Source organism: Sapajus apella, unplaced genomic scaffold, assembly GCF_009761245.1.
Source record: "Sapajus apella isolate SASKATOON/1434 unplaced genomic scaffold, GSC_monkey_1.0 scaffold20, whole genome shotgun sequence".
Classification (NCBI taxonomy): Eukaryota; Metazoa; Chordata; class Mammalia; order Primates; family Cebidae; genus Sapajus; species Sapajus apella.
In genome coordinates this window covers 494,695-520,874 of record NW_022436960.1, presented here as the reverse complement: position 1 = coordinate 520,874, position 26,180 = coordinate 494,695, and the positions used below count along the sequence as shown (strand labels likewise).

The 26,180-nt window shown below is 48.4% G+C and overlaps 1 protein-coding gene across 6 annotated transcripts in view; it reads right to left on the bottom strand.

Moving 5' to 3' along the window:
• The window catches only part of CDC42BPB (CDC42 binding protein kinase beta), a 111,724-nt gene that overhangs the window by 26,015 nt on the left and 59,529 nt on the right, over positions 1-26,180 (bottom strand). For 4 of the 6 annotated variants that reach the window (XM_032287301.1, XM_032287306.1, XM_032287304.1 and 1 more), the window contains exons 6-20: positions 24,265-24,358; positions 22,500-22,700; positions 20,374-20,622; positions 18,218-18,297; positions 15,896-16,062; positions 15,697-15,816; positions 14,181-14,314; positions 11,757-11,999; positions 9,124-9,237; positions 7,443-7,687; positions 7,223-7,328; positions 6,331-6,455; positions 5,640-5,745; positions 3,862-4,010; positions 2,407-2,501 (exon numbers count right to left, since the gene is read on the bottom strand). In XM_032287301.1, the coding sequence (XP_032143192.1) occupies positions 2,407-2,501; positions 3,862-4,010; positions 5,640-5,745; positions 6,331-6,455; positions 7,223-7,328; positions 7,443-7,687; positions 9,124-9,237; positions 11,757-11,999; positions 14,181-14,314; positions 15,697-15,816; positions 15,896-16,062; positions 18,218-18,297; positions 20,374-20,622; positions 22,500-22,700; positions 24,265-24,358 (2,228 nt within the window). The remainder of the gene's footprint in view (positions 1-2,406; positions 2,502-3,861; positions 4,011-5,639; positions 5,746-6,330; positions 6,456-7,222; positions 7,329-7,442; positions 7,688-9,123; positions 9,238-11,756; positions 12,000-14,180; positions 14,315-15,696; positions 15,817-15,895; positions 16,063-18,217; positions 18,298-20,373; positions 20,623-22,499; positions 22,701-24,264; positions 24,359-26,180) is intronic. The other 2 variants (XM_032287303.1, XM_032287305.1) reach the window with 1 other exon arrangement.

Below are 26,180 nucleotides of genomic sequence, written 5' to 3'. Positions count from 1 at the left end.
CAGGTATGCGGGTATTAAAGCAGATTCGGTAAGGCCTCCATGATAAGAATCATAGCCCGGGGCAGTGGCTCACACCTGTCATCCCAGCACTTTGGGGGGCCAAGGAGGGAAGTTGGCTTGAGGCCACGAGTTTGAGACCAGCCGGGGCAACACAGAGAGACCCCACTGCCACAAGAAATAAATAAATAAAATTAGCTGGGCATGGTGGCATGTGCCTGTGGAGCTGGGGAGACTGAGGATGCAGGTGCCACTGCACGCCAGCCTGGGTGACAGAGTGAGACCCTGTCACACACACACACACACACACACACACACAAAAACCCTACACACAAAACAAAAACAAGAATCAAGTAGTTCTTGCCCATGAACAATGGAAGAGGGTAAAAATCCAGAAACAGACCCAAGTGCCCATGGTGACTCTGTATATAACAACAGTCGTACATAGCTTCATAACTGATACTGGACAAGTAGCTTGCCCTTGGCAAAAGATAAAACTGGATATACTCCTCAAACTGTCAGAGCAAACTTCAAATGGATTAGTATTCTAATTAAAAAACTGAGGCCAGGCACGGTGGCTCATGCCTGTAATCCTAGCACTTTGGGAGGCAAGGTGGGTAGATTGCTTGAGTCCAGGAGGAGTTTAAGACCAGCCTGGGAAACATGGCGAAACCCCATCTCAAAAAACAAAATAGCCAGATGTGGTGGCACAAGCCTGTAGTCCCAGCTCCTCAGGGGGCTGAGGTGAGAGGATCACATGAGCCCAGCAAGTTGAGGCTGCTGCAGTGAGCCCTGATCATGCTACTGCACTCCAGCCTGGGTAATAGAGAGAGGTCCTGAATCAATGAATCAAGAACAAAACCACACAAGCATGAGAAGAAAGCATGGGGAATTCTTCCAACAACTGGCAGTCAGGTGTATTTTCTCCTGTTGATGACTCAAAAAAGGAGAAAGACTGAGAACTCGACACACAAAAAAATTTGAAAAAAAAATTTTTTTTTTTTGAGAGAGGGAATCTCGGAATCTGGCTCTGTCACCCAGGCTGGAGTGCAGTGGTGAGATCTCGGCTCACTGCAACCTCTACCTCCAAGATTCAAGCAATTCTCCTGCCTTAGCTCCCCAAGTAGCTGAGACTACAGGCATGCACCACTAAGTTCAGCTAAGTTTTCTATTTTTAGTAGAGATGGCAAAACCACTTTTATTTGGCAAAAAAATAAATAAACGAATAAGCAAAGGCAAAGAGAAACTAGGATATTTGCAGCTTACGTCACAAACAAAAGGTGCTAACCCTCAAAATACAAAGGGCTTTAGAAATTAGCAAGGCTAACAACCTCAATTTTTTTAAATGGGCAAACAATAAAGATATATAATTCACAAAATACAAAAGTCCCTCAAACATATAAAAAGATGCACCATCTTGCTTATGAGAAATATGCAAGTTAAACCTATCTGGAGATGCCATTTCTCACCTGTTCAGAGAGGCAAAAATCCCAAGTCTGAACTCATCCTTTGTGGGTCGGCTGTGGGGCAGAAATCCCTCATGCAGGTGGGAGGAGCATCAGTGCACAGCATCTGGAGGCCCGTCCGTCAGTGCTGAGCACAAGTGTACAGGCATGTTTGCCCTCTGCCCTGGCAATCCCACTTCTAGAACTCTATTCCGAAATACACTGACAAAAATGGAAATGTTCCATCTGTGCAATCACTCCTGGCAGCACCTTCTATGGCAGCAAATGCCAAGAAATAACCCAACCCAGTGGCTGGCCAGCCCAAGGCAGTGCACAGTACAGCTTCAAAAGGGGGCTGGGGTGGCCTCCCCAGCACAGAGTGATGCCTTTTGTGTCATCAGGGGACACAAATGTGTGCTTAGATGTGTATTTGCTATATGCTTTCAAGATAAAACATGGTGGCTCACACCTGTAATCCCAGCACTTTGGGAGGCCGAGGCGGGTGGATCGCCTGAGATCAGGAGTTGCAGACCAGCCTGGCCAACATGGCAAAACTCCGTCTCTACTAAAAGTAGAAAAATTAGCCAGGCATGGTGGTGGCGGGCACCTGTAATCCCAGTTACTCAGGAGGCTAAGGCAGGAGAATCGCTTGAACCTGGGATGCAGGGGTTGCAGTGAGCCGAGATCGCGCTACTGTGCTCCAGCCTGGGTGACAGAGCAAGTTTCTGTCTCAAAAAACAACAACAACAAAAAAAAAAAAAACAAAAAAAAACAAACAAGGAAGGATAAACCAAAAACAATGGCTACCTTTGGGGAAAATCTCTTTCGAAGATGCTGTTTGAAAATGTTGATTTTCAGAATTCTGTGTTTTATGTAACTAAAATAACGACTGAATCAAAAGAAAACCATTCATTTGAAAAACACGTATATTCAAATCATGCAGAATCACATGACATTAATTTACCAGTATCTGCTCTGAATTTTTCTTCCATCTTTTTCTTCAAAATTTCCATTTCTTCTAATAATTCTCTGTTTTTGGCTTCGGAATCCTTTAGTTTACTAAAATAAAAAAATGAACGGCTTTAAGTGCACTAAGAGGCAATCTATGAGCTGATCTGGGGCAGGTCAGGATGAGAGGGCTGGGGTTTCTCCCCAGCACCTGGGACTTTTCAGAACACAGCAGCTCACGCTGGGCCTTTCTATCACAAACATTACGAACAGTATGAATATTTCAAATATAAACATTCAAACAAGGATTTAAAAAGTCATGGCTTAGGAAGGCATGCCTCATGAAGGCCTAACAGAGTTCTGACCTTCCTCATCTCCTTTCCAGGTAAGTCCTCTGTTCTCCAACGACACAGGGCCCAGGCCGCTCAGCCATCAGCCCCAGCAATGTCTTTCCCATAGACTGGCAAGATGGTGGCTGCACCAAACAGCACCAGCACCACTGTGCAGGCAGCCTTGCAACCCAGCGACTTTGTGGAGGGCCAGAGAAAGTGAGGCTGCCATGGGGAACACCTGGCCAGGAGGGATGATTTGTAGTGGCCATTCCACTCATCAGTGGGGTGACAATGGGCAAATCACCTTGCCTCCATGCACCTGCACCTGGGTCTCGTGTGTGAATGCGGTAACAAGACTGCCTAACCTACTGGGCTGTGGGAGGGTCACAGGATTTAACACAACAGTCTTACAGCAGTTTCTGGTACAAACAAAGTCCAGCTAACTGATACCTATTACTATTAATTTTGTTAGCCCAAAACTGACAGGACTTGGGACTTGGTGATTCTGTTAGAGACACTGTCCCTCCCAGGTCCTCACCCGCTTCCTGGCACAGCAGAGCTGGCCTGGTTTTCATGAAACTGACGTTCATTATCGTAACCTGAACATGTAAAACAGGACCTGCAAGAGGATACTCTCAGCGAATACTGACTGCATTTACTGCTGTGTGAAAATGGCACTCTCGTTACTGCTTGGAGTTAGGGAAAAATTTCAAGTGAGAATGTCATCTTCAACCTCTGTTTTAAAATATTCACGTTAGCTTCAAAGGAACAAGTCTGAGTTAGTGAATGGAGAGGCACTGAGGTGACCAAGTAGTGAGAGAGGCTCCTGTCAGACAGTGTATAAGTCTCACTACCCAGTGTGGGGGCACACGCACCCACTACTGTGAAAACACTGCCCGCACTGCACAGTGCACCCCTGCGGCAGGCGAGGCTCTGCACCCGCATGGCTGCCTCCTCAGAGCAGAACGGCCCCCTCTTCAGGCTCCTGCAGGGGAACCCGACTCGCTGCCTCCCAAGGCTCCAGCAAGCACCGCAGTCCCGATTTTCCAGGCAAGGTGCGTCAGAGCCCAAGAGGCTAGGCTGGCTCAGGGCCACACAGACCCCATGCTTACTCAGAGTCAGACCCCAGCATCAAGTACCTTTCCAAGGTGAGGTTGGCGTCCTTGACCTTCCTCAGCTCCTCCTGGACAAGCTGCTTGGCCCGGATCTCCGCTTCTAGGGCCGACTGCAGCTCCAGCCTCGCGGACATGTCCAGCTTCTGGCTGCGGCGCACCTTCCATAGTGGATCCTGAAGACACGGTTACGGTGTTAAAAATGCATTTGCAGCTATCTATGCGTTAAATTAATGTTAACAAATAAGTGATCTTTGTCTAATCTGAAGCCATTACTTTTTCATTGAGCTATTAACTTTAAATTGTCGAGGTGCCTCATAACCAGTTTTAGTCTTGATATTTTATGACTTTTACTCTTCCTTAGAAATCTTTGAGAAAATAACATTTACTTTATTTTTTAGAAGAATAAAACTGATTTTGTAGTGCAATTTTTTTCTTCTTTTTTTTTTTTTTTTTTTGAGACAGAGTTTCTCTCTTGTTGTCCAGGCTGGAGTACAAGGGCGTGATCTCGGCTCACTGCAAGCTCTGCCTCCCGGGTTCAAGCAATTCTCTTACCTCAGCCTCCCGAGTAGCTGGGATTACAGGTGTGCGCCGTCGTGCCTGGCTAATTGTATTTTTAGCAGAGATGTGATTTCACCATGTTGGCCAGGCTAATCTCGAACTCCTGACGTTGTGATCTGCCCGCCTTGGCCCCCAAAGTGCTGGGATTACAGGCGTGAGCCACCGTGTCCGGCCTCTATATTGCAATTTCTACATGGGTCCACTGGGCCCTGGACCCTTTTACAAACCTAAGGTACATTATAGGATTTGGTTATCTTTTCCTCATAACTTGAAACATTTTGCTATCTCACAATCCTGAGAATTATGTCATTTCGCATTCCTGTGATTAAAAAACAAAAAGACTAAAACGACAGGATGAAGCAACAGTGGAATAAGCCAGTCCATTGACGCCATCCCTCTGTTTTCTTACTAAGTTGCCCAGTGTAGTACATCAACTTTCAAGAGGTATGAAAGAAGTCTAGAGATGCCATCTTGATTTTTTTTATTAAACAAACCAACCTTTCATTGAACACAACTGAGAATTCTTCATTTTTCATCTACAACAGTAAAGAGAAGAAAAGGGACAGAGGAAGGCTGGGCATGGTGGCTCACACCTGTAATCCCAGTACTTTGGGAGGCTGACGCATGTAAATCACCTGAGGTCAGGACTTTGAGGCCAGCCTGGCCAACACAGCAAAACTCTGTCTTTACTAAATTATAAAAATTAGCTGGGCATGATGGCGCATGCCTGTGATCCCAGCAACTAGGGAGGCCAAGGTGGGGGAATCACTTGAACCCGGGAGGCAGAGGTTGCAGTGAGCCGAGCAAGACCAAGCCCCTGCACTCTAGCCTGGGTGACAGAGCGAGACTCTGTCTTGGGGGGAAAAAGAAGAAAATACACAGATTTCACATGTACCCCAAAACCTAAAATGCAATTAAAAAAAAATACACAGATCATGAAATGAACCAATAAAATAAATAAATCAAAGCTGCTCTCTGAGGGCAGAATCCAGTCTTAATTTGAGATGACACCACAGACCTCAGTACTCAGGATCTGCTAAATGAATGAATACCAACAAGAGAAGAAGCTATGATGATCTGACAGCGGGCAAACACTGGTGCTCCTTAAACTGGGGAACTGGTTGCAGAGAGGTCTCTTGCATCCTGTAATTCCCTAACAGTACTTAAATGTCACATTCATCCTTAAAATAAAACCACTAAAGGATTATTCAGTAAGTGAAATGCAGGCATCGCACAAAACCTACCAGTGTTCTTGACCCCAGACTTGAACTCCTCAAAGCCTCGAGCTCTTCGGTCATCTTGGAAGCAAGAGCTTGAAGGTAACCCCGGGCATCTTTCTCGTCGCTGACCCTGAAGGAGGAAACAGATGTTCTGTCTCATGAAGCATGGCCATCAGCGAGACACCAAACAAGAAGAGGACGTTCCCCCTTCCTCGATACAGTGACATGGTGTTGGTGAGCCGAAGTGTCCTCACTGTACCCCTGCTGCATACGCGGTCTCTCATTGATGGAAGCATCACTACATGGCACACAACTACAGTTTAAAAAGACACCCAATTTCCAAGACCCCCAAAATATTAAAAATAAAAAAAATTTTTTAAATTAACAGCTTCATCCCTTAGGAGCGGAGGGCCAGTTCCCAGCTTGCCCCCAGTCTCCATGGTGCTAGTGCAGCGCTTCGGGAGGGCTCTGCATCCCACATCTCTGAGAACAAGGGGTATGAACGGCTTGCCCCAAGTCCTTCAGTGGGTTGGTGGGGGCGTGTTTCTACCTCTAGTCCAGCAGAACCACTGCCCCAGACATGAGAAGTTCTGGGGAACAGAAGAGAGACCTGCACCCCAGGCTGAGGGGCACGGCCTGGCATGGAGCACAGGCTCAGGCAGCAGAGGCAGGGCAGGCCTTGTGGGCTGAGCAGGGTACGGGGCCATGGGCGTACCACTGAATGATTTCCGCAATCTGGGCTTCCCAGTGGGCCACCGACTCCTTCTTGGCTGCCAGATCCTGCAGCTCATCCTCCAGCTGTCTATTTTGAGCTGTGAGTTTATCCACAAAGGAACAGAGCTGAAACGGAACAATTTCACCACAGAACTTGTTAATCGGGCATCCTTTAAGTGTGCTGGCATTAACACAAGTTCTTTTGAAGACTCTGAAAGTTTTCTTTAATCGTCATGAGATTTTTCCAAACTAAGTTCATGATACGGATTTTTTCATTGTATCTCACTTAAGTCACGTTTCAATTCAAATCTAAACCTAAACTGATGGAGCTAGTGACTTCAGGTAATTGGCACCTTTTCGCTAAATATAAACATCCTACTTAAAAGACCAAACATACTACTTCATTCAAAAATTAAAACAGTCACGTGTGGTGAAACAGCAAGAAACGGCCTCAAAAATGTGTCCTTGTGCATGCAGCATGAATGTGCTCATGCCAGCCTAGACGGCGCGGCCGCCACACACCAGGCCTATGGCACAGCCCATCACTTCCTGGCCACAAGCCTGCATGCCATGTTGCTGTGCGGGATGCTGCCGGCGGCTGTCACACAATGCTAAGTATCTCTGTATCTAAACACAAGAGGTAGAGGCAAAGTACAGTATGATGACTGCATGGGACTGCTGTGGTACACATGGTCTGTCACTGACAGACGCGTTGTTATATGGCACATGACTGCACTGTAAAAAGACACCAAACTGCCAAGGCTCAGGAATGAAGACATTATATTCCCCCATAGACATGTATACCTACTGTGTACCCACATAAATTGATAATAAAAGTTTTTTTTTAAATTACAACTTCCATACGAAGTGCTAACTCAGGTACTGTGGGTTACCTTCTCGTTTTCCGCGGTTACCTTCTTGTTCTCATCAAACAGCATCGCTCGTTCCCGTTCGTACTTATCTTTTATTGTGCCTACCGCCTCCTCCATCTCGTTATGCCTGCCAAGGTGACCGAGAAGCAGTTTTAAAAGCTCGTTAACTTCACTAATTCTCATCTCTACTGCGTGGGCATCAGCTTTCATTTTCTGCACTGAGGAGCTCACGAAAACCTACCGTTCTCGTTTTGACTTTTCTAACTTATCTTTTAGCATCAAGATTTCTTTCTGCAGGGCCAGCTGGTGGCTTTCTGAATCATGCACCTCCTTCTTCACATTTTTCACTTCTAGCACATGGGAGGCCTCACGTCTGACCAATTCCTCTTCATAAAATAAAACTTTCTTCTCCAGCTCGGATTTTATTTTGGAAATCTCTTGCTGGTGTTCTGAAGTGGCACCTGGTCCCCGGCCGCCTTGCTTCATCTGAAGATAAAGGTTAAAATAAGCTGAAGAATCTCTGTGTCCTCCAGGGCCACACTGTCAGCTCATCCCCAGCAAGTGCAGACACCTTCCCAAGGACCATCTGTGTGCCTGGACTACACGGATGGCGGAGATAACCTGGTTAACGTGATCCAGATTCTAGGGGGTCACAGCAGGAGACAGTCTCGCTGAGGGATGTGCCCAGGTCTGCCTGGGACCCCCGAGGCTCTGCCTGGGACCCCCGAAGCCCTGCCCCATACTCTGTTCATCACGCCTGCAGCATCCTTCTGAGGGCTGACTCTGGGCTTGGACCCCTTCTTGTGACCGGGGTGACACTGAGGTCTCTGCTCTCACGGGGTTGGTAGGGACTGACAACAAACCAGTAAAGGGGCGGAGAAGCTGCACACCCTGGCCGGGATATAGGGAGCAGAGGGGGTGCCCGAATGGCCAGGGCGGCATCTGTGAGGCACTGGACTGTTGAGTGAGGTGTCAGGCTAGGGGCAAAGAACAAGGGCACAGGCTGGAGTGAGGTGGGACATGCTGGCTGTGCTCACAGCACGCAGAGGCCAGTGTGTCTGGAGTGGTGGGGCAGGGAGTGGGGGGAGAGGCACTGCAGGGCTGCAGCGGGCAGGAAGGTGGCTGCTGGAGAGCTGTGGAGCCATGGATGCCCTGGCCGCAGGAATGTGCTCCAACTTTGGTCTGCCAAGCTCACTCTGCCTGCTGTGCCACAGGAGAGGAGACTCGAGGGCTCAGAAAGGGGCAGAGAGCCTCGGGCACCACATGCGAGATCCAGCAAAGCCACGCTGCCAGAGAGGAATAGCATCTCAGGCCCATGGGCAAGAGGATGAGCTGCAGATCACCGAGGCAAAGGGAGAGCACAGACCCATCACATGTACCTCACACATGAGGAGACCCAAGCCATGCTATGCTTCCAAGGGGACCCCCCCACCCCCCTGCCCACTCGGCCCCTGTGGCCTTCCCCCTCCTGCCCTCCACGGCCTCCCTGCCACCCTCCAGTCCCACCAGTGGGTCCTGACTGATGGCCAGCCTGTCTCTTCCCCAGTCAGCAGCAGGTCATGGGCTGTAAGAGGCTTTACCAAAATTCAACTGCATGGAGTTTAGAATACCACAATGTGAAGAAGGCTATGAATTGACTGGGCTGGAGCAGGAAGTGCGCCGATTAGATATCAGTTTTCTAGGACTTACTGTGAGCTGCCTGAAACTTTTATAAAACAAAGGAAAAAAATACACTTGGCCTTTAAAAATAAAAGCAGTTGGGAAGGCAGGGGCCATGGCCCCTCTCCGCATGCAGGTCTTGTCTGAGCAGCCTTGGGTGACATGCAGCTCGGACCACACATCACACAAGGTGACTTCCACGTGACGGTGTCAGCAAAGGTGAGCGTCCCTCTCAGTTGTGGGCGGAGACCCCCGCCCAGCACTACCTTGAGGGCCTCTAGCTCGCTTTCCATTTGCTTGGAGAAGTTCTCACTGTGCTCACGAAGCTTGCGCTCCTTGGAGGCCTCGGCAACAGCATCATCAAGCTGAGCTTCCAACTGCAAAAGGAAGATCCGCTTTCTATTAACACAAAGCGAGCTCTACCTCACCAAGTCAGAGCTTCACCCACAGGATCTCTACAAGAACAAGACCTCAGAGCTTTGTGAGTGTTCGCCCTCCATCAAATCTTATCGCAAATTAAAGTCTGAGAAATACACTTCAGGGTTCAACTGGGATGGCTGGTTAGTAACAAACAACATTCAATTCTAGCTTAAATGGATACTTTGAGATTAAATTTCAAGAAAGGATATGTTTCTTGAAATTTAAATTTCACTGATTTGTGAAAGCAAGTACTTCTGGCATCTGTAGAACACGGTTCATTTATTAAATGGATCACTTCAAACACACACAAGAAGAGCAAGCAGAACAGCGAGCCCGCGTGCCTGCACCAGCTTCAACAATGCGCTCGAGCCAAGCCCGCTTCCCCTCTGCCTGTGCCCAGACCCCGCGTGCCTGCACCAGCTTCAACAATGTGCTCAAGCCAAGCCCGCTTCCCCTCTGCCTGTGCCCAGACCACTGGAGGGCAAATCCCAGGCACAACTACAAATATATTTGGGTTGCAAAACAGACTGTCTAAGGAGACGACAAACAGGTCCTCTGTGGCTAAACAACAAAGAGCCCTGAACTTGGAAGGACAGGGGCATGTGCTGTCAGGCCTTCTCATTCATGGGACTTACCAAGGAAATTTTAATAGAGTTCTAAACTAAGCATTGGTTACAATACGCCACCTATTAACAGCAGAACAATCAGAATACCTAGGGCAGCAGTTCTCAAAGTGGGGCTGAAAATCCCTGGGGTCCTGAGACGTTGTCAGGGCTGTGTAAGGCCCTTCTTTTCCTATTAGTTATCTGTGGGAGCCAGGATTTCTTCATGTACTTTATCCAGAACAGCACAGCAAAACTAGACTGAAGACACAGCCATGGGAACTCAGGTGCCTTCTACTCAGCCAGATATTAAGGAAAAGCTCACAAAAAGTAAAAAATGCCACTCTTCTTGCCAAATTTTTAAAGAAATAGTTACTTTTCATTAAACACGTTACTTATGTTAACATGAAATGGATTTTCATTGTATTAACAAAATTCTGTTTTAATTTCTGCCATGGTGCCTGTTCAGAGCTGCAGCCTACGTAAGAACGCTCTGAGGCTGTAACCATTCCAAGACTGCCGAGGAGTGCCGAGGTCAAGACACTTCAGAAGTGCTCACCTAAGCAAGTGCCCGAAGTGTGCTCCGCTGTGATCTGCCTTTCATATAGATACACTTTTTGACAGGGGGTCTTACTCTGTCACCCAGGCTAGAATGCAGTGGTATAATCTCGGCTCACTGCAGCCTCCACCTCCTGGGCTCAAGTAATTCTCCCACCTCAGCCTTCTGAGTAGCTGCCATTACAGGTGCCCGCCACCACATCCAGCTAATTTTTTTTTTTTTTTTGATAGAGATGGGGTTTTGCCATGTTGCTCAGGCTAGTCTCAAACTCCTGAGCTCAATGATCCAGACATCTCGGCGCCTCCCACAGTGCTGGGATTCCAGGCGTGAGCCCCACGCTCGGCTCGGGATTTGCCTTTCTACTGCCACCTTCCGTATGTGGACTGCAGGTGTCTTACTCACATAAGCCAGGCCACATCACAGTACAGCATAAACACCCTGTTTACTTAAAAGGGAATTTTAAAAAATCAGCACTATAAGAGCCTTACTGTAATTTCACCAGTAGATATTGAGAGATGAGAATAACAAAATAAATGCTCAGCTGATCAAGGCCAGGCATGGTGGCTGATGACTGTAATCCCAGCACTTCAGAAGGCAGAGGCGGGCTGATCACTTGAAGTCAGGAGTTTGAGACCAGCTGGCCGGCATGGTGAAACCCCGTCTCTACTAAAAATACAAAAATTACCTGGATGTGGTAGCACATGCCTGAAATCCCAGCTACTCGGGAGGCTGAGGCAGGAGAATCACTGGAACCCAGGAGGCAGTGATTGCAGTGAGCTGAGATTGCACCACTGCACTCCAGCCTGGGCGACAGAGCAAGATTCTGTCTCCAAAAATAAATAAATAAATAAAAGGCTACATGCAGCAGCTCACGCCTATAATCCCAGCACTCTGGGCAGGTGGATCACAATGTCGGGAGATGAAGACCATTCTGGTTAACATGGTGAAATCCCATCTCTACTAAAAATAAAAAAATTTAAAAAAAAAAAAAAAACAACCAGGCATGGTGGCATGTGCCTGCAGTCCCAGCTACTCAGGAGGCTGAGGCAGGAGAATCACTTGAACCTTGGAGGTGGAGGTTGCAGTGAGCAGAGATCGTGCCACTGCACTCCAGCCTAGACAACAAGAGCAAAACTCCATGTCAAACAAAAACAAAAAACAAAATAAATTCTTGGTCGATCAACTTACTGGGCTCCACAGAAAATTTCTGACCCCTTTCACAGTAATTGTCATCAGACAGCCCAAGACCTCAAACACATTTTATTAAAGTCACACCAAGTCCAGTCAGTACCACCCTGAACCATCCAAACACTACCTCTTTCCTGAGCTTCTCGGACCTCCGCATCTCCTGCCGCATTGCATCCACCTTCTGCATGGCCACCTCCATCTCCTCCTCCTTGTCCCGCAGCTGCCGCGACACCTTCTGCTTCTGGGAGCGGAGCTCAGCCATGCGCTCATTCAGCTCCGAGAACTCCTGCAGGGCCAGCTTTCGCTGCTGATGGGCATCTCTGAGTTCTTTGGCCTGGGATTTCAACCGCTCTGAGGCTTCCACAAGTTGCTGAACAAAAACAATCATAGATGTTTTACGTTTGCTTAACAAAGATTTAGAAGGCTGGAGGTTCAGTCTTCCCCTATAATGAAGAGTTAAAATCGACAGCCAATCCTGGTTACAGATTAGAGCCACAGATCTGAAAAATCCCCTGCCTGGAAAAAGATCTGTGCTCTGTCTCACTCCAGCCACACAGGCAATGGGAAGGCCACCCAGGCTTAGCTGCTGAGTACCAACTCCACACCAAGAAAGGCCCCACAGGCTGGGCACGATGGCTCACACCTGTAATCCCAAACAGAACTTTGAAAGGCCGAGATGGGTGGATCACCTGAGGTCAGGAGTTAGAGACCAGCCTGGCCAATATGGTGAAACACTGTCTCTACTAAAAATACAAAAAATTAGCTGGTCATGGTGGCAGGCGCCTGTAATCTCATCTACGTGTGAGACTGAGGCAGGAGAATTGCTTGAACCAGGAGGCAGAGGCTGTAGTGAGGAGAGATCATGCCATCGCACTCCAGCCTGGGCAACAAGAGAAAAACTCCGTCTGGGGGAAAAAAAAAGCCCACAACCACGTGGGCAGCCTGCTTACAGGAGGACGCCTAGATCTGTGATGCCAGCCTCTGCCTGATGTCACCTACAGAGCTGCAAAGCTGAATGATGCATTTGGACACTCAATCTAGTTAGTTAAACACAAGCAAAATCAGAAAAGAACACATACACACACAAAGTGCTGAAGGTTAAGTCAAAGTGAAGAACTGTATAAAAACAATCACTGGACAGCCTGCTCTTCACTAGAGACTGATATGTGAATGCTGGCTGTCACTCTGAGTGGAGAGCCACAAGTGGGAATTACCATGAGGTCAGCTGTACTGACAACCCAGTCTTAGCAATGGCCATGCTGCCGACCCAGTCTTAGGACTCGCCAGGCTGATGACCCTGACCTCCCTCCAGCCAATCTGGTCAACCAACTGGCAGTTTAGTCACTGTCACACCTGCTGGTCTGAGATGGAAGTGACGAGACCCCGAGCAAGCTGGCAGATCGGCTCTCACACGCTGAGGAATGCCTCCCCAGACCTCTCTGGGCCCACTGGGGGGTACTGTGACCCTGTCAAGCAATGGGATGCCACAGGCCCCACACCGCATTGCACTTCTAGAGAAGTCACTCAGATGATTGACAACACAGATTATCTTAAGAAACAATGTGCATTTGAAATCTGGCACATGTTAGAGAACAGATCACAGACTACAGGTTTAAGGATAACATATACAAATGGATGTATTTTAGAAAACGTATACAATTGTGTTACCAACATGCTGGCATCTGAGCATAAAAGTTTCCCTTGGCCGGGCGCGGTGGCTCAGGCCCGTAATCCCAGCACTTTGGGAGGCCGAGGCGGGTGGATCACGAGGTCGAGAGATCGAGACTATCCTGGTCAACACGGTGAAACCCCGTCTCTACTAAAACTACAAAAAAAAATTAGCTGGGCATGGTGGCACGTGCCTGTAATCCCAGCTACTCAGGAGGCTGAAGCAGGAGAATTGCCTGAACCCAGGAGGCGGAGGTTGCGGTGAGCCGAGATCGCGCCATTGCGCTCCAGCCTGGGTAACAAGAGTGAAACTCCGTCTCAAAAAAAAAAAAAAAAAAAAAAAAAAAAAGTTTCCCTTATCTTACTAAAAATTCAAATGTATAAAGGAATTACGGGGGGAAATCACCCAGATTTTAACACTGGGTCTCTGCTGCAGTTCCCTGTCATTACAACGGGATCCCTTCTAAGAGCAGAGGCCTGGTGGAGAGAAGGGGGGTCCCTGGCTCCAGATACAGCGTGTATCACCACAGCCACCTGCCCTCTGGACATCTTTCCTCGCTTCAGAATACAGTGGGTGTTGCTTTCTCTGCAGGTCTGAAGTGGAGACTGGAGATGCTGATGGCGAGGTGGATGCCTGCCGTGGGCAAGGGGGTGGAAGGCACCTGCCACTGGGAGCCGAGCTCTGCCAGCCGACGCAGGGCTGGGCAGCAGGCAGACAGGTGTGCAGGGGCCCTGGGGTCAGGCTTGGTCCTGGTGTCCGGCATGCGGCAGGGACAGCCCATGGGCAGGAATCCCAAGAGCTCCCCCATCGTCTGCATGAACTTGAACTTGTTAAACTCTGCTAAGTCCCCTAAGCCCTCCTCACCCCGAACCAAGTGCCTACCTTGTGCAGCTCCTCCTTCTCCTGCCGGACCATGCGGTGCTGCTTCTCCAGCCCCCGCAGCCGCTGCGTGGAGTCTTCACGCTCTTGGCGAAGCACCACCGTGTCCTCAAGTTGTCGCTCGAGCTTGTTTGAATCTGGGCAAAAGAGGAAATAAACTGGTTCCTTTACGTGTACTGACTATATATAAACTTTGTTAGCTGACTTACTGATAGGGAATTATTTAATAATTCACATTTTTTCATTCAGGGGATGATTTACTTATACACACACACACACACAGTGTCATGGGCATAGCTACCTGCACGCCTGTGCTGAACAGGCTCCAGACACACAGACAGACAGACAGACAGACAGACACACACACACACACACACACACACACACACACACACACAGTGTCATGGGCATAGCTACCTGCACGCCTGTGCTGAACAGGCTCCAGACACACAGACAGACACACACAGACACACACACACACACACACCCCCCCCCCCCCCCCCCCATGGGCACAGCCACCTGCATGCCTGTGCTGTGCTGACTTTAGTCTGACCTGACAGCAATCTCCCCTGGGGACTGGGAGCCCTTGGGTGGCACATACTCATCTGAGTCAGTCCCCCTAACCTGTGTCACCCAGTACAGTCCCTGGCCCTTTCTCGGTGCACAGGAAAAGGTGTATAAGTGACTCAATCAAAGAAGCCCTTTTTTGGATCAGGACAGTGGGGTTCCTGATAGGAAATGCAGAGAAGTCACAGGAGAGATTCAAAGTGCGCTTGGGAGGTGAAAGTCAGCTACAAAGCCAACCTGTGTGAGGTTAAGGCTTAAAAGTGATCTGAGCCTTTAGGCAACTTTGATAACCTAGGAGCCACCACAAGAAAATGGTGATGGTAGGTCTAGCACTCAAACACCAAGAAGCAGGCAGAGTCACTGATGAAGCTTTAGAAGGAAAGCCACTCTAGGACTCTGTCTCAGAGCCACAAAGCGGAAAACTGCAACAGAGAAGCAGAAAATAGCCAGAGAACTTACAGACGAAACATCAGTAATTGATTCTGGCTGGTGACTATAAAATAGTATCATTAGAACTAAGCCAGTTGGGGCTGGGCAGATCACCTGAGGTCAGGAGTTCAAGACCAGCCTGGCTAACACGATGAAACCCTGTCTCTACTAAAAATTACAAAATGAGTTGGGTGTGGTGGCGCATGCCTGTAATCCCAGCTACTTGGGAGGCTAAGGCAGGAGAATTGCTTGAACCCAGGAGGCGGAGGTTGCGGTGAGCCGAGATCATGTCACTGTAACTACAGCCTGGGCAACAGAGCAAAACTCCATCTAAAAAAAAAAAAAGAACTAAGCCAGTTGGGGAAATACACTGACCAAAATTTCAGAAATCTAAATAAGCTTGCTAAATCCTAAGCTTTTTTCTGCTTTCCCACCTGATGAAAAGGACTCTGAAATTTCCTTTTAAGAAAGCAGGGCCCAAAAATAGAGACTTAAGAAGCCATACTTAATTTTAAACACATACCTGCTATTTTATTCTTCAAGCGTTCGATCTCTTCATTTAGCTTTTTGATTTCTTTATCTCGGTTTGAATTGCTGAGGGCCCGAGATGAGCCGTGAAGGGACTGCACAGTCTGGGTGGACTCTGGGGGACGGAAAGACAGCGTGAGGTGCGGCCTGGCCACAGCACCCCCGGCCCGCCCACAGCCAGCGCCGCCCCTCACCTTGCAGCTTCCTGCTGAGCTCCAGCTTCTCCTGCTCCAGCCTCCGGATCCTCCTCTCATAAGCCTCCATCTGCAGGCTGTGCTCCAGGTCTCGCTGCACGTCCTCATCTTTGGTTAATGTGTTGGACTGCATTATGCTCTTCAGAGAGCCTCGATCAGAAAAACAGCTGGAAATAAAGCAACAGGTTTTTCTGATCTACTGAGTTTTTAGCAATTTCAAAGCATTTTAAAACTTCCTGGGGTGACAGACAGTCTTTTTAAATTGGCAAACAAAAATACCTGTGAAAAGACTTTATGGTTTATGGAGCCCAAGTTAGACAAGTGACCGGATGGTCAAGGAGACACTGACAAGGGCACTCCCCAACAGCTGGCCAAAGAAAACGCCTCTGCAAAGGAGGGGAAATGGCATTTCTAAATCATCCCTCACACTTAATTGTAAATGCAAAACCAGGAGGCATGGATTCTGTGTAAAGCAAGGCTTAGGGGACAGCCCCAGCTCTTGTCTAGAGGTCAGTGGTGTGCATGGACCATTGAGAGCTTCCTGGTTCGGCCACCAACTGGCCAAGCAATCCAGAACAACCCTTGCAACCCTTTCTCCCCTGCAGGCTAAGCCACCAGTTCTAGCACTGACCAGCATACTAACTCCCTTGCCAAGGGCCAGCACACTCGATGATACACATATCCAAGGCACACGCTGATGCCCAAGACAGCTCTCCTTGAGGAGCTTAATTCCTGGGCCGCTTTGGGAGTTACTTAGTTCTGCTTAGCTCTTTATGTGACAATGAAGTCAGGAAAATTTTGAGCTCCTATGCTGGGTCCCATAAAGGCACCAAGCACCCTTTACAGAAGGCCTAGTCCTGTTCCTCCATGGGTGGTTTGAGGGTGCTGGGCTGCTCCAGCCCTGCGGAGTCTGTCAAGGGAGGGGAGTCCTAGGCCCATCTGGCCAAACTATAGCCGTGGGCCTGGGACCTACAAGTGTGACAACCACTTATTGAGCCTGGATGTACTAGAAAGGTCAAGAACCTCTGTACTGGGGGCTAGGAAATCAGTATGTCCACCTAGAACATCTCCAGCGGGCTGGAAGACAGCAGCTGTCACTCTGGCTTACAGGCTTTTTAACGCTGTCTTCTCACACCAAAGCATTTCCTCCAAGCTTGAGCAGAAGTATGGGGTATCAGCCGGGCAAGGTGGCTCACGCCTGTAATCCTGGCACTTTGGGAGGCCGAGGCAGGCGGATCACCAGGTCAGGAGATTGAGACCATCCTGGCCAACTTGGTGAAACCCCCTCTCCACTAAAATACAAAAAATTAGGTGGGTGTGGTGGCACACACCTGTAGTCCCAGCTACTCAGGAGGATGAGGCAGGGGAATCACTTGAACCCAGGAGGCAGAGGTTGCAGTGAGCTGAGATTGCACCACTGCACTCCAGCCTGGGCAACAGAACAAGACTCTGTCTCAAAAAAAAAAAAAAAAAGAAAGAAAGAAAGAAAGAAAGAAAGAGAAAAGAAGTACGGGGATATCTCCCTCCCAAGAAATTTCCAACTGTGGTTCCAGCTGCCAGAAGATGCTGGGGATCCAACTCTGTGGTGTTCCTTTAGGCACAGTGGGCATTTCCGTTGTCTCATTTCACCTGCCTTGCTTCCTGTAACCCCTTTCCTCTTGGCCCCAGTTTCCTTCCAAAATGGAGGTAGAACATCTCAGGCGACACAACTTTGCAAAGAGGCCCATTCGGGACAGGGGGCCACGACACACGATCCTTAAAAAAGCCAGCAGAGCGTTCTGATGGAAGCCAGCTCTCAGTTGAGCACGTATGGCCACAGCTCTGCTTGCTGCAGCCACCGACTTCATCAGAGCCGCCCCTGCCAATGCTGGCGGCCTATTGGTCAGGGGTCGGCAAACTATAGCCTCTGGGACAAATTCTGCCTGTGGCCTGTTTTTGCACAATCACAGGTAAGAATGATTTTAATATTTTCTTGAGCTAAGAATGGTTTTAATATTTTTAAAGGGTTGTAAAAAGAAGAACATACAACAAAGACCATGAAGCCTGAATTCTTCACTACTTGAATATCTGTAGAGAAAAAGCCTGCCAACCTTGATATATTATCACCTGTAGTAACCAGGTATGTCTATTTTCAGAACAAAAACCCATCTCCATCTCCCTTAAGCAACGGCCTCCCAGTGCACACCCCTCCCAGCACACGCCCCACCCTCCTCCCCACCCTACCCTCCTGCCCGCCCCCCGCCCGGCAAAAGAGTGTGGCGTTTGACTGTTCATCTACCACAAGGGAAGGTTCTCCCTGGGGAATAATAAATCCAGACATACCTTTCTGTTGTGAATGTAAAACCAATGAATGGCAAATGTAATCCAGAAAAGCCTGTGTGAGAACCAGGAGGTAATATTTCCTGCATAAGAACATATACAACACAAATGAAATCTACGTTCAAACAAACAGGTAAAAAGAGGAAAGACCGTTACAGTCACGGTGACTGGAGCACTGGGCAGAGCGTGTGGTCTTGGAGAATGGGGATTCCATGGTGTCCTCTGCAGGGCAGCCAAGGATGGCAGATCTGTCTCTCTCAAGCCTGGCTCTAAGCGCTGTATGTACAATAAAGTTCACAGGATGCGTGCACTGATTTTGATGATGATAATGGCACAGGCCGTTACCAGGTTAGTGATTTTCAAAGACTTCTTAAAGCCACAGAATCCTCTGCTCAATACAACCGTGTGCAGAGTCCAACAGTGTGGACAGGCACGGCCCCTCTGAGGACATGGGACAGAGGGTGGGGACCCTCAGGTTCTTGACCTGAGACAAGAGACCCCAAGGCAAAAAGGAACCCAAAGGTAGACTATTTCAGCTAAGTTTATTGTAACTCTATTTTTCATTCTGAGGATCTTTCCTTTTTTTCTTTCTTTTTATTTTATTATTTTTTTTTTGACGTGGAGTTTCGCTCTTGTTGCCCAGGTCGAGTGCAGTGGCAAGATCTCGGCTCATTGCAACCTCTGCCACACGGGTTCAAGCGATTCTCCTGTCTCAGCCTCCTGAGTAGCTGGTATTACAGGCGCCTGCTACCAGGCCTGGCTAATTTTGTATTTTTAGTAGCAACAGGGTTTCACCATGTTGGCCAGGCTGGTCTTGAACTCGTGACCTCAGGTGATCTGCCTGCCTTGGCCTCCCAAAGTGTGGGCCACTGTGCCTGGCCCAGATTTAACTTTTCCATGAGCCTACAAAGGGTACTTCATAGTTTCTCCTAAAAACCTCTGTGTCTCCTGTTAAACAACTAGGAGTTTCCCCAAGTTCATGGTAATTCATTTCAAGAGGTCCTGGGGATGAAATACATAGAGTGAATGATGGTGCTTCAGTGTAAGAAACTCTCTAAATTAATTAATAACAAAGAAGATTTTCCTTTTACTGGGTTAAACCTCAGTTTGTCTATCCCCAAACGAAGCCACACATGTACGGGTTTGACGAGAACAAAAGAATTTTATGAGATACGAGGAAAATTCTTCAGGACCAAAGGTACTGTCAAGTGCATCAAAGAGGCCCTGTCAGACCTGATCAGAATGCCAGACAAGTCCCACAGCCAGAACCCAATTTGGAAAATCCTCATCCTAAACAGCAGTGCACAGACTCAGAACCTGTTACCATCGTCTTTGTTCTCAACTCTTGCTGTATAAAGAAACATCAGTGCAGACAAAAAGCGCTGTCGTGTTAGAAAGATTTAACGTGCTCTCACATGCAGGCAAAAAGACCAGTAACTGAGAGGCTGCCACACTGCCTATGGGACTGCAGGCTAAACTCATGTCTCAGTGTCTTTCAACCTAAAAACCTATAACGTGGTGACGGGGTTGCAGTGAAGCGCTAATATGATGATGTATGTGACACTGGTTTGAAGAGTATCAAGTGCTGAGAAATAAAAGCAAAAGTATTTCTGTTGAGGTCCAAAACAAAAAACTGTTTAACTGAATTTTACTCACATTGAGTTATCCACCATTTTCTTTTTTTTTTTTTTTTTTTTATGAGACGGAGTTTCACTCATGTTACCCAGGCTGGAGTGCAATGGCGCGATCTCGGCTCACCGCAACCTCCGCCTCCTGGGTTCAGGCAATTCTCCTGCCTCAGCCTCCTGAGTAGCTGGGATTACAGGCACGCACCACCATGCCCAGCTAATTTTTTTGTATTTTTAGTAGAGACGGGGTTTCACCATGTTGACTAGGATGGTCTCGATCTCTTGACCTCGTGATCCACCCGCCTCGGCCTCCCAAAGTGCTGGGATTACAGGCTTGAGCCACCGCGCCCGGCTCCACCATTTTCTAAGGGAATATTAAGGACCCAGCTGAAGGCTGGAATAGGAAGCATACTCTGTCTGGAGCGCCGAATTTTACTGCTTTACGCTGTACCGACTTGATTAGCAATGCCCTCAACAGCACTGCACGTCAGACCCGCCGCCAGCAACCCTGAGGATGGTGCTTTCACTCACCGTGTTTCTCAGCACATCGTCATCCACGTCAAAGTTGGATGTGTCAGATGGACTGCTCACGTCGGGAATATAAGGTGCTTCTAGGTTTCGTATATTTTCCCAATTTAGACCTTCAAAAAAAGCGTGCTTTTTGAAATCCTCTATTCCATTCTGCCCCAGCCGGCGCTCTCTGCTGCAGATCAGCCTCTGGATGAGGTCCTTGGCTTCTTCCGATACATCCGTGACATGGGACGGGAACTGGAATCGCTCCTGCAAGTGGCGACAAAACACCGGGGGACAGGTGGATGCATTCAGAGTTCAAGATGTACGGACTTTATAGGAAATAATGTAGAAACCAGCTCCAAAGCAAGTCACTTTTTATTTCATGGGAACTAAATATAATCCAAAGCTAATACATTTTCATTCCCAAAAGGCAAACAAGAAAACCAGTAGTCCTTTTGGTTTTACTCACTGTAGACCTGTGACCACATTGCCTGTAAATCACATATTTTTACCTATGGAACACCCTAAACCCCATCATCTCTTTCTAACAGAACTGGCAGGGAAGGTGGGAAACACACAGTGCATGGAGGAGGGACAGGCACTGACCCCTCAGGACGCACAGTGTGAGCAGCACGGCAGCTCCACTTCCGGAAACTCATGCTACAAAAGCAGTCACTAAGAGGAAATATGACATGCTCAGGACTGCATTGTATTTTCACCAAGAAAACTGCAAACTACCTATGTGTCCATCAAAAAACAGACTTGTTAAAAAAAGATACCGGCTGGGGCCGGGCACGGTGGCTCCCACCTGTAATCTCCACATTTTGGGAGGCTGAGACAGGCAGATCACCTGAGGTCAGGAATTCCAGACCATCCTGGCCAACATGGTGAAACTCCATCTCTACTAAAAATACAAAAATTAGCTGGGTGTGGTGGCAGGTGCCTGTAATCTCAGCTACTTGGGAGGCTGAGACAGGAGGATTGCTTAAACTCGGGAGGTAGAAGTTGCAGTGAGCCAAAATCACGCCACTGCCCTCCAGCCTGGGTGACAAGAGCGAGATTCCCCCTCAAAAAAAAAAAAAAAAAAAAAAAAAAGACACAGCACAAAGGAAAAAGGAACATGTCTGGGTACTGACACAGAAAGATGCCAAAGATACAATGACAAAAAACTGTTTCTATGTAACATGATGCCACAAATCAAACCGCGCGCGCGTGTGCGCGCGCGCGCGCACACACACACACACACACACACACACACACACGTCTGCCAAGGCCACACATCCCTATGGTAAAGTGAGCTGAGAACTGAGCCACCACCTTTGTTTGTCATCTATGGAAAAGAACAACAATGTCACCTGCTTCACGGGGCGCCTGACCCAAGGGCCCACAGACGGTCAGCACTCTGACTGCTGGCAGGATCTTAGTAATAACCAATTGTGACTTTAACAGAATTTGTCACTAAGAAGTGGATGAGGTGATTTTCATCATCTACAATACACATGACTTAGGAAAATTTTTTAAAAGAAATAAAAAATATCAGACAGAAAAGAAAATGGCAATGAAAAGGTAAACAAAGGCGGTGGGGAGAGGTGACACTGAAGTGAGAAAATGAACAGTTGAAAAAGGGAAGGAGGAAAAGAGAGGAAGAGGATGGGGAGGATGAAGGGCTCCACCAGCTGCAGATGTGCGATAATTTATAGTGACTGACTTCCGAATCAAAGTTGAGAAATCAAAGTTGAGAAATCAAAGTTGGCGTCGAACCAGAGAATCTAAAGCCACAGGTCAAAGGGGCCACCTGGACCTCCCCACTGGCCACCTCCAGGCGCCTCACTCCACGTGCCTACACAGAGGACGTGTCTGTCTACAGAAACCTGCGTCCTTTCCAGGAAGCCAGCTCAGAGCAGGCCAGCATCCTTCCCCGAGAAGGCGGGTGAGATCACTATCAGAGCCTCCTTCCCCTTGCTCTGGCACCCACAGCTCCTGGTGGCGACCCTACCTCCAGACACCTCTCCAACATCTACTCCAGGTCACCCTAAACCCCATCATCTCTTCCTAACAGATCTTCCTGCACGAGTTGTGTTCTCTGTACTTTAGTTCTGAGCCAGGTACCAGAAGAAAACAGGACGTGAAACACAGGGTCTTACTTCATGGTTCATGATCTTCCCGTAGGTCTCCACGAGTGACTCTGCATAAAACGGCGTTTCTCCGTAGAGCATCTCATACATGCAGACTCCCAGGGACCACCAGTCACACTCGGGCCCGTACTTGCCCATGCCGTCCTCCATTGCCTGCAGGATCTCTGGCGAGATGTAGTCAGGTGTGCCCACGGCCACAGAGGACTGCACCTTAGGGGAGAGGAGGTGCTGAAGGGAAACCCTGGGGCACCCCCAATCACATATTTCCAACTATTTTCTCTAAAATACAGTGGCAGCAGAAAACGAAGTCATCAAAGAATAAAACTGGAGAATGATCAGGATTTTAAAACCCAGTAATTCAAGCTGAGTATGGTGGGTCAAGCCTGTAGCCTCAGCTACTTGGGAGGCTGCGGCAGAACCACTTGAGCCCGGGAGTTTGAGGCCAACACGGGCAACATGGTCCCCAACCTTGTCTCTAACAAAACAAAACAGCATTTAAAAACCTCAATAATGCAAAATTCAATGCAAATAAGTATGTTCTTGAAGCACTCAACATGATGCAGCTCTCAGAATGCATGAAACTCTTGTCCACAGTGTCTGTCAAAGCCCAAATGCCAGCTACAGCCCCCAAATAGAGCCCCTCAAATACCCAAGGGCTGGCACTTCCCACTCTCTGTCACTGCTCCCAGTGTGACGTGGGGCCACGTGTGCGCAGGCCAGCCTTTTGGATTTTCACGTGCAGAACACAGGGACTCTTGTTAAGGGGTCTCTTGTTAGAATGGAGACTCTGATGGGGCCCACGAGGCTGCGTTTCTAGCAAGCTTCTGGGGGTGCTAAGGCTGCTCACCTGCAGCACACCCTGTGGTCTTCCTCGTGGGAACATGCAGAAGTCAGTCCAGGCATTAGCTGGGTGCTCAGGCATTCCCTGGACAGGGAACCAGGAGGCTGAGACTGCTCCTATCCCCGCCAAAGGGAGAAAACAGCTCCCCTGCTGTCTACATTAGCAGGCACGTGCCTGAGTACAGTGACACCTCTGCAGAAAACTGCGAGGGAATCGGTCACCTCAGAAAAGGCAGGAGGAGCCTGGTGAGGCTGAGAAATCATCTATCCAGAGAGTACGATGGACAGTATCATCCCAAGGGGCTGAGTCTGTAAGACTGAAGCTTAGGCGGGAACTGGAGTCAACAATCAGGCCCGTCTGGGGAAGGCCAGGCTCTCTTGAGGGTCCCCTCTGAGAAGAGACACAGGGTACAAGCAGCATCCCCGGAGCCAGGTATGAGAACTGCTCAGGCTGAATGGATCAGAAAGAACTCCGCCTCCACCACTTCCCTGCACGAGTGCACAGCCAGCCCACAGGAGCTCCTGTGGACGGCAGGACCAACAGGATGCGGGTCTGTGATTCAGCGGTGCCTGCCCACCTGACCGGCTTGGACAGGGCACTTTAAAGAAGAAGTGGAGAGTGGTCTTGATCTGCTAGAGGGCTGGTACGCTTCTAGCCACCTCCAGACTGAGAAAACCTGACAGCTCCCCATTCTGGAAGGCACACATATTACTTTTGTAAACATAAAAAGCAATAAAGATGCTTTCAAACTTAATTTTTATTTGGGAAACAAAACTCCCCAAATAGAAAATTTTATCTGTCTCCAAAACTGATTCATTTTCTTAAATTAGTATACTTGGTTTCTTAATTGTACCTCAAATTGAAAACTTAAGCCCCTTCTAACTACAAGCCAAACCCAAAACCAAATGGAAAATCTCCAACCAAAATACCTACAGTTCCATCATCATTCATCTTCAAACATGATCCAAAGTCAGCCAGGCGGATATGACCATTCACGTCCAAAAGGACATTGTCAGGTTTAATGTCTCTGTTAGTAAAATAAATACATAAATTAACCATCTCCAAGCAACACATCAGGCAGGTCAAAGCCCTAGTGGTGATCAGATGAAGAAATGCTAATATCCTCTTGTGAACAGCTGTCACCATGGTGGCAGCCAGAGTCACATCACGGCCACTCATTTAGTCCCCAGTGACCCTGGCGAGGCCCCGTGGTGATTCCTCCTCGTCTGTCCACCTACCTAATGCACCCCTCTTTCCCTCCTGAGCATCTCCTTGGCACCAGGCACTGCTCTCCAGCCCACCCGCCTACGCACGTGACAACGCTGCCTTGACTTCATGAAGCCTGGACATGAGCTGAGGTGTGCAAACACAGAAATCTGCACTGCTGTCTCAGGCAGGCTCACACGTGCAAGTTCTGTGCCGAGTCCCACGGAAAGCAGGAATGGGACAAAGGGGCAGAGGGACACGTCTGGAGGGAGCCAGCTGGGGGCTGCCACAGAGAGAGAGCAGTGGCCAGACATGGTCCAGGAGGCAGGTGGTGACATGGGGCGAGGTTGCTGCAAACCACTCCATACCCCCAAAACTGCACTTTCTAGATGAAGACAGAGAAGCTGAGCCACCTGTCCACAGTTACACAGTAGCAGACGGTGGAACAGGAACATAAACAAAGGTCTGTCCCACTAATGCCTGTTTCTAAACTACTTTCTGTGTGCTCCCTAATACATGTGCAAGTGCAGAGCACCTGAGAGAATGAAAGCTTTTTTCCGGCAGAATATGCTTACATGACTGAGCAGTATGAATGGGAAGAAACTTTAAAAAACAAAGAAAGACGTTCAGCAAAAGACAAGTACAAGCATGTTCCTAGCAGCACCACTCCTAACAGCCAAAAGGTAGAAACAAGCTAAACGTCCGCTCCGAGAGAATGGATAAGCAAGCTGGGCTATACTCGTGTGATGTACGCCACACTCCAGTGAAGACAGATGGGTCTAACTATCCCAGCAACATGGATCAATCCCACACAAACACGGGCAGATGACAATTCTTACCTCAAAACCAGACAATAAAACCACAAAGCAAAGAAACTCTAGTAAATAACACTCCAAACTGAAAGTATCCTTAAATAAACATTCAGGAATATGAAAAAGAAAACAAAACAAAATCCCACAATTAAACACACACACACGGCCAGGAGCAGTGGGTCACAAACTATAATCCCAGCACTTGGGGAGGCTGAGGTGAGAGAATCCCTTGAACCCTGGGAGGCAGAGGCTGTAGAGAGCTGTGACTGCACAACTGTACTCCAACCTGGGCGACAGAGCAAGACCCTGTCTCAAAACACAAAAACGAACACACACACAGACACACACACAGACACACAGACACACACAGCGGGTGAGACGGGGGGGGAAGGGGGTGAGACGGGGGGAAGGGGGTGAGAAAGGGGAGGGGGGAGAGAGAGAGAGAGAGAAAGGCGCTATACAAAAATATGCAAAAAAGAAGAGCTGATTTAACTCAGGGAAGAAAGAGAAGAAACAGACAAAATCTTATCAGAAATAAAGATCGAATTATAAGATGTCCAAACAAGAATAAATTCAAACAAAAATTTAATGAAAAAATTGAAGAAAGGGAAGAAAAGATCTAGAAGAATAAAATGAGATAAAGAAAGAGGGAAAAGCGCCGGGCGTGGTGGCTCACGCCTGTAATCCCAGCACTTTGGGAGGCCGAGGAGGGTGGATCACGAGGTCAAGAGATCGAGACCATCCTGGTCAACACGGTGAAACCCCGTCTCTACTAAAAATACAAAAAATCAGCTGGGCATGGTGGCGTGTGCCTGTAATCCCAGCTACTCA